Source organism: Sciurus carolinensis, chromosome 3, assembly GCF_902686445.1.
Source record: "Sciurus carolinensis chromosome 3, mSciCar1.2, whole genome shotgun sequence".
NCBI classification, from domain to species: domain Eukaryota; kingdom Metazoa; phylum Chordata; class Mammalia; order Rodentia; family Sciuridae; genus Sciurus; species Sciurus carolinensis.
The window spans coordinates 52,447,430-52,461,257 of NC_062215.1; the positions used below are offsets into that span (position 1 = coordinate 52,447,430).

A 13,828-nucleotide genomic window follows, 5' to 3' on the forward strand; every position below is an offset into this window, starting at 1 on the left:
GGATAAGTGGAGGAATGGGTACTGCTTGGTAGAACAGAAATATATTTTGGTTTATTCCGTTGATGTTGGGCATTTCCCTATCAGCATAAAAAGGATGCATTTGTTGCAAATAGTCAAACAGTTTCATATACACGTTTCTTGAATTCTAAATATTTTTTCATTGTGGGTTCAAAGGAAGTTTGAAAATATCTTGCTTTAGATAAACATACCCAATTTTTGTTATTCCAGATTGGAAGACACGTTCATGTGTGGGAAGTAGTACAAGTACTGTCGTCCTCAGTTGCCTGTCACAGATTTTGTGTCAGCCTGTATGATCCCGTGGAATGGAATATAAGGGAGAGAGAACCTGGGAGGGGGGACAAAAACAAAACAAACAAAAAACATTATTACCAGGAGAACTTCATCTCCCAACAATCATTTCTCCGCCAGGCCGGAAGTGGGGCGGTCCCCCTGGGGGAGAAAGAAGGTGCAGAATGAGGCAGTATGGTGGCCGAGAGTTCTAATCCCTTCTTCCTCTTCTTTCTCGGTCCCGCCTAGCCTACATTTCCCAGCGGCCTGCGCGTGTTCTTCCGGTCTATGCTCTAGTTCTCGATCTCCCCGCCACTCCCCGGGGACGGAAAGAGGCTTATTGCGCCTGCGCCAGCCCGTAGCTTGCTGGGACCTGAAGTTCCAGAGGCTTATGTGGTCCCCTTTCCGCTGCCCCCGGATGGACTACAAGCTCCTTGGTGCATTGCACGTCGGTCCGAAGGGGGGGTAGGGGGCGGGGGAAAAGGAGGGAGGGAGGAGGGAGAAGAGAGGAGGAGGAGGAGGGAGCAGGCGGCCGGCGGCGCTGGGGGAGGGGGGCCCGGTCCGGGAGTGCGGGAGGCTGTGGTAAAGGGAGGTGGCGGCAGCAGCTAGCGGACTGGAGTCTCAACGGAGCCGAAGCGGACACTTCTGTGGAGCGAGGCAGTAGGAGTATCGAGCACCCGAGGCGGCACCGGGATCCCCGGCTGAGGGGAGGGGAACGCCGGACCGGGAGGAGGGGAGGGGGCGATGCTGGAAGCCATGGCGGAGCCCAGTCCCGAAGGTGAGCTCTCGACCGGCACCGAGCTGGCGGGGGGCGGGCGAGGAATCAATTGGCAAACTTGGAGGTCGAGCCTCAGAGCCCAGCGGGGGAGTGCGGGAAGGGGTCGGGGACCTGGCCCTGGATGTGGGGAAGAGACGAGTTATAGACCTTGGAGAAAGGAGTGGGAGACTGGGTTGGGGTACTTGGAGATAAGACCCCGTGTGTGGTTCATTTTTCGGGGTGGGGGGCAGGGGATAGGAGCTGGAAACCCTAAGCTTCGGGGGCTAGGGGCCGAAAGGGCCTCGTACTGGTTGGGGCCATGGAACTGGGAGGTTGGGAGGAATCGGGGGCCCAGAGAGTTGTTGAGGAAGGAGGATGTACAAGAGGGCAGAGTGAGGGTAATTGGTCGAGGTGGGGGAGTTTGTGGCGGTGGTGCCGGAGCTCCTCGTAGTTGCCGCCAGAGATAGCCCGGTGATTGTTAGAGGAGTGGGCCGGTAGTTGTGGGGAGAAGTGGGATCTGGGTATTGTCTGTGGTAGAGGGACTTGTGCCGGGGGGTAGTTGTGGGGCGAGAGAGCCGGAAAGCGAGGCGAACTGGGTAGTTGTAGGGAGCTGTGGGGCAGGGTTGGGGGTTAAGACCGGCGACTGGCGGGGGGAGGTTGTTTGGCGAGGGTTAGAGCCTGGGAGTTGCGGAGGTGAGGGGAGCTTCCGTGAAGAGAGTAGTTGGTTTCGGGGAGCTGGAGTTTAGGGGTCCGTAACCTAGTGACTTGGTGATTACGGGGGCGGAGGGGGGGGCGGCGGCCGGAGAAGCTCGGAACAGGGCCCGGGGGCCCGGCAGGGAGCCCGAGAGCAGCTCGAGACGGGGAGGGGCCAAAGCCCCGGATGGGGGCGGAGGGACGGCGAAAATTGTGGGGAGAGCGGCGTGGGGGGGGGGCAGGTGGGGCCGCGTCCGGGCTGGAGCTCTCCAGTCTGTCCCAGACACGAAGTAGCGTTGGATGTGTGTGCCAGTGTGTGTTTGGGGTGGGGGTGAGGGGCGCGCCCGGCCTCGTGCTCGAGATGGGGCCGGAGGGCGGGGAGCGGTTCAGCGTGGTCATCCTGGATCCTGGGGGTCGGCGGGTGGTGTGTGCGGTCTTGGAGGGCCCCGGGCGGTAGAGCGCGGCTGTGTAGGAACTCCCGGCTCTGCGCGCGTGTGAAGGACGGGGGCGGGCGGTGGCCGGGGCTCGGTCCCGGGAGCGGTATGGCGGGGTGGGGCGCTGAGATCCGAGTAGACTGAAGAAGCCGTGAGTGGGGGGGCGGGGCGCCGGGCCTCCGGTTGGGGGGAGGGGAGCGCTATAGCGAGGCCGAGAGGGCGCCGCGCCCAGGCTCCGCCCCTCTTGGGGCGGAAGGGGGGAGCAGGGGCGGGTCCAGCACAGCTGGGGGCCTGTTGGCCTAGTGAGAGACCTAGAAGAGAGGAGGGGGTTCCACTTGGGACCTCCGCGGGTTAATGGTGGAGACTTTCTTATACAGACTGTTTCCTAGTGCCTTGACTCAGCTTTTATTTTTCCACAGATCCACCTCCGACACTTAAGCCAGAGACTCAGGTGAGATGTCCCTTAGCTTTACAGGCTGGTATCACTGCTTGACAACAGTACCCTTCTTCTTTTTCTAGATTTCTCACTTAAGGGATTGTGCCTTTGGGAATGCCCTTCTTAAACTCGATTCTGGCTTCTGTATGATCCTTGTTTCCTTCCTTTCAGCCACCAGAGAAACGTCGGAGAACAATTGAGGATTTCAACAAATTCTGCAGTTTTGTCTTGGCCTATGCTGGTTACATTCCCCCTAGCAAAGAGGTAGGGGGCAGGAGAACAACTACCTTGAGGCGGGACTGCTATTTTATAGGCAGAACCTACCTGAAATGATACATAAAACTGGGTAAATTTGAAGCTCTTAGGACTGTAGTGGGAAAGCTGCTGTGTGGGAGAGGGGATAGTAGAGAAAGCTGGCTGAGCAACAGTGATAGAAGGGTTCTGGAGGCATTGGTCAAGATTTTGGAGTAATGATGGATTACTGGTAATGGGAGGTGTTTCTGGATACATTTTAGGGAGATGAAAATGGTAACAAAAATCTGTACAGAAGGAGTTCAAGAAATGTCACTCTGGTCTATGGGGGTGCAGCATTCCATGGACCCTGGGCAGGGGCATGGGGAGATGCTGAGAACTTGAGGGCAGAGGTAACATGGAAGTGGTCAGGAGGAGATGCTGATAGGAATTGGGATAAAAATAAATTTTCAGTATAGTGAAACTTGATTGTTGGAGTCTCTGGTTGTCAGGCTGGGTTTGTGGGGGAGCTGATGTGACTTTAGGTTTCCACTGACCCTGCTCTCTCCCTTCTTTTAAGGAAAGTGATTGGCCAGCTTCTGGCTCCAGCTCTCCATTGCGAGGTGAGAGTGCGGCAGACAGCGATGGCTGGGACTCAGCCCCCTCTGATCTTCGAACTATCCAGACATTTGTTAAGAAAGCAAAATCATCTAAGAGAAGGGCAGCTCAAGCAGGTCCCACCCAGCCCGGACCCCCAAGGTCCACCTTCTCTCGCCTGCAGGCTCCTGATAGTGCCACCCTGCTTGAGAAAATGAAGCTCAAGGACTCTCTCTTTGATTTGGATGGGCCCAAAGTGGCATCTCCACTGTCCCCCACATCCCTGACACATACCTCCCGGTCCCCTGCTGCTCTCACCCCAGTGCCCCTTTCCCAGGGGGATCTCTCACAGCCTCGAAAGAAGGACCGAAAGAACAGAAAGTTGGGGCCAGGAGGTGGGGCTGGCTTTGGGGTGCTTCGGAGGCCCCGGCCAAGTCCTGGGGATGGGGAAAAAAGGTCTCGAATTAAGAAGAGCAAGAAGCGGAAGTTGAAAAAGGCTGAGCGGGGGGATAGACTCCCACCTCCTGGCCCTCCTCGGGCACCCCCCAGTGATACAGACTCTGAAGAGGAGGAGGAGGAAGAGGAGGAGGAGGAGGAGGAGGAAGAGATGGCAGCAGTGGTAGGGGGTGAAACCCCAGCCCCTGTGCTCCCAACACCCCCTGAGGCCCCTAGGCCTCCTGCCTCAGTGCACCCTGAAGGAGCTCCTCCCACTGACAGTGAAGGCAAGGATGTGGGCAGCACTGAAACTAGCCAAGATGGAGATGCCAGCTCCAGTGAAGGAGAGATGCGGGTCATGGATGAGGACATCATGGTAGAATCAGGTGAGGGGTTTGCTCTGGAACAATGGGGATGGTGGGATTGGGGGTGGTGGTGAACTTAGGCAGAACATCAAATGAACCTTCTTTTCCCCAGGTGATGACTCATGGGATCTGATCACGTGTTACTGCCGAAAGCCCTTTGCAGGGAGGCCCATGATTGAGTGCAGCCTGTGTGGGACATGGATCCACCTCTCCTGTGCTAAGATTAAGAAGACCAATGTCCCTGACTTCTTTTATTGTCAGAAATGCAAGGAACTTCGGCCAGAGGCCCGGCGATTAGGGGGGCTTCCCAAATCTGGAGAGCCCTGACTAAGAACTGGAACTTGAAAATGACAACATAACTTGGGAACTTGGGAACTGAGCCTCAGGGTCCTCAGCCTGTTTTTCTGGAGTTTGGATACTGTCCTTATTTCAGGGCAGGAATTCCCAAGGGAGACTTGTTTGGAATGGAAATGAGTGGCTTCGGTCCTACCTTATCCTTCCTCCCCATTCTGTGGACTTGAAATAACTGGACATATTGTAGTTGGGGGAAGGAAGCTGTCTGGTCTATAGACACAATGTCTCTCCCTTGGACCTGTCACCCCTCACATTTTGGACCAGGGTTCGAATTGGGATGAAATGGGACAGTTGTCTATAAAACTCTAGTGTAAATATAGCACTCCCCTCCATCATCTTTTCTCACTCCCCATTTATTTTCTTCTACACCGGTTGTATTTTTAATTTTGGACTTCCCCTTTTGAGCATTGCAGCTCAAAGGTGGAGTACCAGAACCTGGCCAAGTGAGGAAGGAAAGCAGGTGATAATTCTCACCTCTTGTTTTTAATAATACTGGCCAGCTGTTTGTACAGACAGCCTGCGTGTTGTAAATAAAGCAGAGTGGGCTCTTGTGTTTATAGCCCTCACTGTCCTGTCTGGGAGGGAGGCTTCGGAAAAGCTGGCAGAAGACTGGGTGGAGCTGGGGCTGAAACCCCTTTAAGATCCAATCAAAATGGCTCTGCTCTGGGCTTTGCCCATCCCAGTTGTTTCGGAGGAGCCAACCCTAAAACCCCAATTGGCTTGTCCCCACTCCAGGATGTCCCCAGCCCCAAACAATCTCCACTGTCAAAGGTGTGCATATTACTGTGCGTCAGAGATGCTTCCCGCTCCCAACTTGGGAAGAGTACTGTGCAATGAGAGCCAGTTACCTGCTCCCAGAGCAGAGGCCGGTTTGGCCAAGGTGCTCCCTCGAACTCCGGTGGGGGCACGCTTGGGGGCGGAGCCGTCTTGGGTCCGGAGACCGTTGCTTAAGGCAGTGATCACGTGGTGACGGCCCTAGGAGGAGTTGGGAATCACGTGACCAAGGGACCTCACAGGATAGGGTGGTGCAAGGTGGGCGGGCTTGCATCACGTGGCATGGGGAGAGGTGGGCGGGGATCTGGAGAACGCTAGCGTCGTCGGTGGCGGTGGCGCGCGGCCGCGGCAGTCGCGGCTTTGAGTCGCACCCTTTTGCCCATTGCCACCAACCTGCTGCCTCACTCCTTATTCTCTTTGCTGATCTCCAGCATTGAGCCGGTCCTGTCCACACTCCCTCGCTCGTTTGCGAGTGTGCGCAGGCGCGGCGGGGCGATTAACCCTGTTGGGTGGGCGGTGGATCCCGGGAGCGCGCGGGCGAGACCATGGCGGGCTGCAGCACGGGGGGCGTTGGTGCTGGGGAGACGAAGGTGATATACCACCTGGATGAAGAAGAGACTCCCTATCTGGTGAAGATCCCTGTACCCGCCGAGCGCATCACGCTCGGAGATTTCAAGAGTGTTCTGCAGCGACCCGCGGGCGCTAAGTACTTTTTCAAGTCTATGGATCAGGATTTCGGGTGAGCGCGAGGCCTAGACTGGGAAGCACGGGGGCTGTGCTGTAGTGGATTGGCCATATTGAGGGGCACAAATCTACGCTAGGCTACTTTGGGATCTTCTGCTCCTTGGTGGAGCAGATTGTAGTATGCGGGATAGATTGGCTGTATCTCAGGATGGACAGGATTATATTTGGACAGAGGCACACGGAGCTACAGGACAGCCCGGGCTATACTAAACCTGATTAGAGAAGATTAGGCTGCCTTGGGATAGATAGGGGCACACTTTTTGGTGGGGAGGCGGGGATAGTATGGACTGCACTGAGGACACATTTATCTGTCTTCTGATAGTTTGGTTTGCTGAAAGCAGCCCTGTACCTCTCAGTCCGTGTAGGAATATTCTGTAATCTGATTAGTTTTGATTATACTGGGGCAATTTGGGGTATTCTGGTATATACTAGGACAGACAGGATTGTTTTAGGACGTTCTGGTCTATACTAATGCAAAGAAGGCTCCATTGGAATATTCTAGGCTGCCCTGGAGTAGATTATCCTGAAAAACTTGGGCCATTCTGAATTCTACTTTCTCTTGGTACCAGACTTGGTTTTTGGGGGTCACTCAAGACAGGCTGTCGGGGGGTTATGCTAGCTAGTATGGACAACTGTATTGGGATATCACAGTCTATGTTGGTACAGACAGCTGCTTGTGGGAACACTGTAGACTGTACTAGATAGATGGGGCTATCCTGGAGTGATATGGGACATTGTGGGTTGTCCTGGGTTAGACTGGAACTGTAAATAATACGAGTAAACCCATTTGTGTTCACCTTTGGGACTGAGTCCTCAAATCAACCTCAGTTTTTGAAGGTAGACTGCATTAGGTTGGGATAATCTGGGTTGGCAGAAACTGGTGGGGGCTGGGTGTGATGGTGTCAGGTAGACAAGGGTGATTTGCTACCTGGTAAGATTACTATTCTAGCTTAGTGCATCACCCTTGGCTAGAAGAACTGAACAAACTGGACCCTACGTAGAAAGATTGTTCACTCTTGGGAGACATGTACTATTGTGGGTGTTATCTTGAATTTAAATCAAGGTGATTCTGTTGGTCAGCAATGTAATCTTGGGCAATTTAACTTCTGTGCCTTGATTTTCTCTTATGTGAAATGGAGCTAATCATAGAGTGAAATACTTCAGATGCATGGCATACAGTAAATTCTTGGTGACTGGCAATTTTCATTGTTAGTATTGAGACTGACTATAGACTAGATTATAGTGATATAGAAATACAGGTCTTGGATTAGACTGAGCTATACTGAGATTGAGTTGTGCTGGGAAGAATATTACATTATGTTGAACAGATTTGTAGTGACTGGGTTATGTTGTCACATTGGTAGCAAGTGGATTAATGGAATATATTCAGGTTCCCAGATCATGTTAGACTAAAGGGTTAATCAGACAAGACGTCCTAATTCGAGAGTGAGGGTGTGTGTAAGAAAGACTCATAATTGACATGTTTGTTGATTTAATCTATAGATATATGTTCATGCCTGTAAAGTCAGGAATGGTGCTGTATGCCCAATACATGGTATTGAACAGAATAGGTGTTAATGATTCAATGTGGTTGAGAAGAATGGGCAAGTCCAGTCCATTGCAGAGAACCTGTGGTAGAGATGTTCCCTAAGAGTGAGCTTTGAGATCCCTTAGGCTGAGCATATTGCTTAGTGCCGAGTTTAGTGCCAGGTGAGGGGAATGGGAAGCTCTGCTTCCCTTCTATTTCAGAGCTCTCTGCATAATGAGGAGATACTGTTGTTTCATCTAATGGGTGTTTTGACCCAGGCAAAGACTACACATTTGGACAGCTCTCTGGATGTGAATTAGAGAAAACTAAAGGGAAGTGGAAGAGTAGAGGCTTATTTGAGGACCAAAGCCTTTTTTGGGCAGGTGTGTAAAGGGATGGGATTGGGAAGAGGCTGCCAGCAAGGCTCCTAAGTTAACTGTTTTGGGTAGCTGGATAACCACAGGGGATGGCCTTTGAAATTGGACCGAGAAGTTAAATCAGACTCAAGAGAGTTTGTTGTTTTTTGTTTTTGGTACTTGGGATTGAACCCAGGAGTGCTTAACTGCTGAGTCACAACCCCAACCCTTTTTATTTTGAGACAAGGTCTCACTAAGTTGCTTAGGGCCTTGCCAAGTTGCTGAGGCTGGCTTTGAACTTGTGATCCTCCTGCCTTAGCCTCCTGAGTTGCTGGGATTATAAGCATGCATCACCATGCTCAGCCCAGGAAAGTTTTTGGAGGAGTGCTGTGCCCTGAGGATGAGCTGGGGAGAGAAGTTAGGAAAGAGAATTTGAGTCTGGAGATTCTTATTCATGCGTGAGTTATGTGAGCATAAGAGCAAAGGACTTGGATAGGTTAGGAGAGAGTTAGCATCTTTGGGATGAATGAAGATTGTGGGAAACTTTGGGGATGAGGATGGGGATGATTAGTCCAGTCTTGCTGACTTCTGAGGTCTCTTGGCAGGGTGGTGAAGGAAGAAATTTCAGATGACAATGCCCGCCTCCCCTGCTTCAATGGAAGAGTGGTGTCCTGGGTAAGGATACTCATTATCAAGCTGCTCTAAGCCTCTGTCTGTTTCTGTAGCCCTCTGTGCCCAGTTGTTGGCATCTCTGGCTCCCTGATTTCCTACCTACTTGGAGGTCCAGCAGGAACCCCTCAGCCGCCTTCTAGAGCCTCTTTTACTGACTACTCCTCTTTTGGACTCTTTCCTAGGGTCTCTCAGATCCTATCTCCTCTCTGATCCTTTCTCTTAATTCCTTCTCTTATACCCCACCTCCCAATAGAGTCATGTTTTCTTATTTGCATTCTTCTAGCTAGTGTCATCAGATAACCCCCAACCCGAGGTGGCTCCCCCAGCCCATGAGCCTCGGACAGAACTGGTGCCTCCACCCCCACCATTACCCCCTTTGCCACCAGAGAGGACCAGTGGCATTGGGGACTCAAGGCCTCCATCCTTCCAGTGAGTCGTCTGCATTCTAGAGTCCAGGGGAAAGAATCCAAGCCCTTTGGGAGGGGAGGCCAAGGACTTAGAGTTCTGTTCTGACATAGGTTGGAAATTATCTCTGCCCATCTAGCCCTAATGTGTCTGGCAGCCAAGAAAATCTGGACCCTGAGACAGAAACTGAATCAGTTGTGTCACTGAGGCGAGAGCGACCTCGAAGGAGAGACAGCAGTGAGCATGGCGGTGAGGGGGCCAGGTCCTGGAGGCTGGGTAGACTGGGACCTGGGGAGAGAGAGAGGTCTCAGCCTTGATGAGGGTGAGGACAGGAGGCCTATACCTGAGATTCTTGTTCATACACAGCTGGAGGCCACAGGCCCAGTGGCCCCTCAAGGCTGGAGCGCCACCTGGCTGGATATGAGAGCTCTTCTACCCTCATGACCAGTGAGCTGGAGAGTACCAGCCTGGGAGACTCAGATGAGGATGACACTATGAGCAGGTATAGCTCCACACATCTCTCTCTAGGGCTTCTGTCCCCTCTCTTCTCTCCGTCCAATCAGTCCTCATTATTTTTCTTGGTTCCATGACCACTTCTGCCTATGAGAGCTCCACTTCCCAACTGTTGTCAGGTTCAGCAGCTCCACAGAGCAGAGCAATGCCTCCCGCCTCCTCAAACGCCACCGACGACGGAGGAAACAGCGGCCACCTCGCATGGAAAGGGTGAGGGGATTCTCATGGGACAAATGGGCTTTGGTTTAGGCAGTCCTAGGACACCGAAGCAGCCTGGGTTGCTGAAGGGTAGTTCAACTCCCTCCCATCTCTCCACAGACCTCATCCTTCAGCAGTGTCACAGATTCCACTATGTCTCTCAACATCATTACAGTCACGCTCAACATGGGTATGGTGGGGCCTGGCTGGGGATGGGGAGGACCTGGTCTCCAGGGTTCCTAGGGCTTCCCCTCCTTACTTGGACTCCCTCCACAGAGAAGTACAACTTCCTGGGCATCTCCATTGTGGGCCAAAGCAATGAGCGGGGTGACGGAGGCATCTACATCGGCTCCATCATGAAGGGGGGTGCAGTGGCAGCTGACGGGCGCATCGAGCCCGGGGACATGCTTTTGCAGGTGTGCTGGAGTGGGCTGCTGAGCTCACTCAGGCAGGGACCCTTATCCCTCCCACCCTACCACCCTACCCTGACCCATTTCCCCTCACTTCCAGGTGAATGACATGAACTTTGAGAACATGAGCAACGATGATGCTGTGCGGGTGCTGAGGGACATTGTGCACAAGCCAGGGTGAGCCTCTGAGCTAGTCTCAGTTTCTTGGGCCTCTTGTTTATGCCCTTTCACCTGTGTTTTTGTTTTGATATTTTTAGAAGTGGGATAATGTAGCATTCAAATGTATGAAACAAAAATGTAACATGGGACTGGAGTTGTAGCTTAGTAGTAGAACTTGCCTGGCATGTGTGAGGCACTGGGTTCAATTCTTGGTACCACATCTAAATAGATGAATAAAATACGAGTCTGTCAACATCTTAAAAAAAAAAAGTAACGTAGCAAATAAATTTACAGTGACTTCTACCACCTAGTTCCCCTAGTGTCACTACTAGTTCTTGGAACAGGTTGCTGATAGCTCAGAGACTCTGCCCCACTGGGTGTCCCTTCCCTGTCCAACTTCTTCATTTCCCCAGGGGTAAACATTCTCTTCAGTACTTACTTAGTCAAAAAAACCTCCGTTTTACTTGATATTTTTTCCACCCAAGTATGAATCCTGGTTCAAGGTTACCTGTTTTGTGCTTCCCGTACATGGAATTGTATATCCGGTAGTCCCTTGTTTCACTCAGCAGTGTTTTAAGTTACCTGTGTTGGTGAGTCATCCATGTTATGGAGCCCTCCACCCTCATTTTCTCCAGCCCAACCATGTGTGCTCTCCTCCCTCTTTGTGTCCCAGAATCCATTCTTATTCCAGGCCTCAGTCCTTCTGAGCCTCTTCCTTATCCGTCCTTGACTGACCTTTTCTCCCCTACAGCCCCATTGTGCTGACAGTGGCCAAGTGCTGGGATCCCTCTCCTCAGGCTTACTTCACGCTCCCCCGAAGTGAGTCTCAGGCTGAGGCCCTAAGCCAAGAGAATAGGGGAGCTGGGAGGTGGTGCTGGGCCTCCAGGCCACAGGGGAATGGGTTGGGGAGGGACGGGGAGAAGAGGAATCAAAATCCATGTTCAGGAGAGAGAGGACTGGCTTTCTGAGATTGAGACATGATTGGTGGCTTGCTTTGTCCAGATGAGCCCATCCAGCCAATTGACCCTGCTGCTTGGGTGTCACACTCTGCTGCATTGACTGGTACCTTTCCAGCCTATCCAGGCTCCTCATCCATGAGTACCATTACATCTGGATCCTCTCTGCCTGATGGTGAGTCCCCACTCTACCCCCACTGGAAGGCTGACTGGCTGACTGTTGGTGGGAGTGGGCCCTGCCCCCTACTTCCCATTGTCTTCTTTGTCAGGCTGTGAGGGCCGGGGTCTCTCTATCCATATGGACATGGCATCTGTGACTAAGGCCATGGCAGCTCCAGAGTCAGGGCTGGAAGTTCGAGACCGCATGTGGCTCAAGATCACCATCCCGAATGCCTTTCTGGGTACTACTGGGCCTGGGCAGGTGGCATGGGAACAGGAGGAAACAACCAAGGCTGGGAGGGTTGAGGGTGGGACCTGGAAGGAGAACCTGAGGCTTTTTTCCACTGTGGGGGATGTTAGGCTCGGATGTGGTTGATTGGCTCTACCATCATGTGGAGGGCTTTCCAGAGCGACGAGAGGCCCGAAAGTATGCCAGTGGACTACTGAAGGCAGGTCTCATCCGACATACTGTGAATAAGATCACCTTCTCTGAGCAGTGCTATTATGTCTTTGGGGACCTCAGTGGCGGCTGTGAGAGTTGTAAGTCCCTACCTCAGTCCTTGGTCTGCCTTTCCAACTCTAGAACAGACTAGAAACTGCAGTCAGGGACACTGAACAGTTGAGTAAGATATGTCTTGCATTGGTTATGGGTGGGACCTGAACAAGCCTTGCACCAGGTGCAGAGCTGTGGCTGTTGGAGGGGGGGACACCTCTTCCCAAGTTACAGAGCAGCATATGGACTAGTGGTGGCCTTGGCTGGGACCCTTAGTAGCAGTACTTTCTTATCAGAAGCCCTTGTCATATTTGACCCCCATCATGGGTGGCTCTGGGGACAGTTCCCAACTCTTCTCCATTCAGTGTCTTAGATTCTTGACCTTTTAAAGCAGTGACTTCTTAATCTCTTCCCTTGTGTTGCAGACCTAGTCAACCTATCTCTGAATGACAATGATGGCTCTAGCGGGGCTTCAGACCAGGACACCCTGGCTCCTCTGCCTGGGGCCACCCCCTGGCCTCTACTGCCCACCTTCTCTTACCAATACCCAGCCCCACACCCTTATAGCCCCCAACCCCCACCCTACCATGAGCTTTCGTCCTATACCTATGGTGGGGGCAGTGCCAGCAGCCAGCACAGTGAGGGTAAGTCACCACCAGGTACCAATACAGCCAAAGTCTGAGGGTGGAGTGGAGGGGAACCCAGGGTGGGGAGGCTGGAACATAGGCTAGAGAAGCCAGAGGGCCTTGGACTGAGTTTCACCTCCCCTATACCGTCTTCCCCCATAGGGAGCCGGAGCAGTGGCTCAACAAGAAGTGATGGGGGGGCCGGACGCACAGGGAGACCTGAGGAACGGGCCCCTGAGTCGAAGTCTGGCAGTGGCAGTGAGTCTGAGCCCTCCAGTCGTGGGGGAAGCCTTCGGCGGGGTGGAGAACCTGGTGGGACTGGTGATGGGGGTCCTCCTCCATCCAGAGGCTCAACGGGGGGTACTCCCAATCTCCGAGCCCACCCAGGGCTCCATACCTATGGACCTCCTCCTGGCATGGCTCTCCCCTATAACCCAATGATGGTGGTCATGATGCCCCCACCCCCACCGCCTGTTCCTCCGGCAGTACAACCCCCAGGTGCTCCTCCAGTCAGAGACCTGGGTTCTGTGCCCCCAGAACTGACAGCCAGCCGCCAAAGCTTCCACATGGCCATGGGCAACCCCAGTGAGTTCTTTGTGGATGTTATGTAGAGGCCACCCTGGGGCCAATGTTGAGTCTGTACCGTTGGCCTGACCGATGTCAGCTTGGTGCCCCTGTTCTGTGATTGGTGTCTTGTCAGTCATCACCTTATTGCTTCTTGTAGTGCCTGGGCTCAGCCTACCATTTCATTACCACTGTGACTCTCACCAGCAGTGCCTGGTCCTTCCTCTTCCCTCAGGGGTAGACAAGGGACCTTTGGTTATTTTTAGCTTTATTGTTTTTTATAAGCCTTTTTGGGAGTTGAAATAGACTTTTTTACATTTTTGAGAATTTTTTTAATAGACATTTTCTTTTTTATATGAAGAATCCCTGTCTTGTGGGCCCCCTTCTTCTAACCTCAGAATGTGACCTCTTCTTCCTGTTGTCCAGTCAACTGTGCCCTCTGCAGGGTGAGGGGTGGTCATTGGTATACTGGGAGGAGCAAAGAGGTTGGGCATTCTAGACAGCAATCCAAGGAAGCTGGGGTATTTGGTATTTGGGGACTGTGTAGTTGCCTTTGTTATTCTATTTATTTTAGTCACTTGTATAAAACACCAAATAAAGCAATAGAGGCAAACTCCCCACGCCTCTGGCTCCTTTCTTTGGGAGGGAGGCAGGCAGAAGAGGGAAAGAACTGAGATACAT

At 52.7% G+C, this 13,828-nt stretch overlaps 2 protein-coding genes across 3 annotated transcripts; both read left to right on the forward strand.

Moving 5' to 3' along the window:
* The first annotated feature begins 824 nt into the window (after nucleotides 1-824).
* Phf23 (PHD finger protein 23) lies at nucleotides 825-5,141 on the forward strand. The gene is made up of 5 exons (XM_047545295.1): nucleotides 825-1,066; nucleotides 2,592-2,623; nucleotides 2,780-2,872; nucleotides 3,420-4,257; nucleotides 4,349-5,141. Exons 1-5 carry the CDS (start codon nucleotides 1,033-1,035, stop codon nucleotides 4,561-4,563), a joined length of 1,212 nt encoding a protein of 403 aa, XP_047401251.1. The 5' UTR covers nucleotides 825-1,032; the 3' UTR covers nucleotides 4,564-5,141.
* Nucleotides 5,142-5,671: 530 nt separating this feature from the next.
* On the forward strand, nucleotides 5,672-13,763 carry Dvl2 (dishevelled segment polarity protein 2). 2 transcript variants are annotated; one of them, XM_047547198.1, is made up of 15 exons: nucleotides 5,672-6,103; nucleotides 8,598-8,667; nucleotides 8,948-9,093; nucleotides 9,209-9,318; nucleotides 9,436-9,571; nucleotides 9,702-9,792; nucleotides 9,901-9,970; nucleotides 10,057-10,196; nucleotides 10,291-10,367; nucleotides 11,101-11,168; nucleotides 11,352-11,480; nucleotides 11,575-11,706; nucleotides 11,825-12,004; nucleotides 12,383-12,601; nucleotides 12,746-13,763. In XM_047547198.1, the coding sequence occupies exons 1-15, from the start codon at nucleotides 5,910-5,912 to the stop codon at nucleotides 13,192-13,194; spliced, it is 2,211 nt and encodes a 736-aa protein (XP_047403154.1). In that variant the 5' UTR covers nucleotides 5,672-5,909; the 3' UTR covers nucleotides 13,195-13,763. The 2 variants fall into 2 exon arrangements, with proteins under 2 accessions (XP_047403154.1, XP_047403156.1); XM_047547200.1 differs by having other exon boundaries at nucleotides 9,209-9,306.
* The last annotated feature ends 65 nt before the right edge of the window (nucleotides 13,764-13,828 follow it).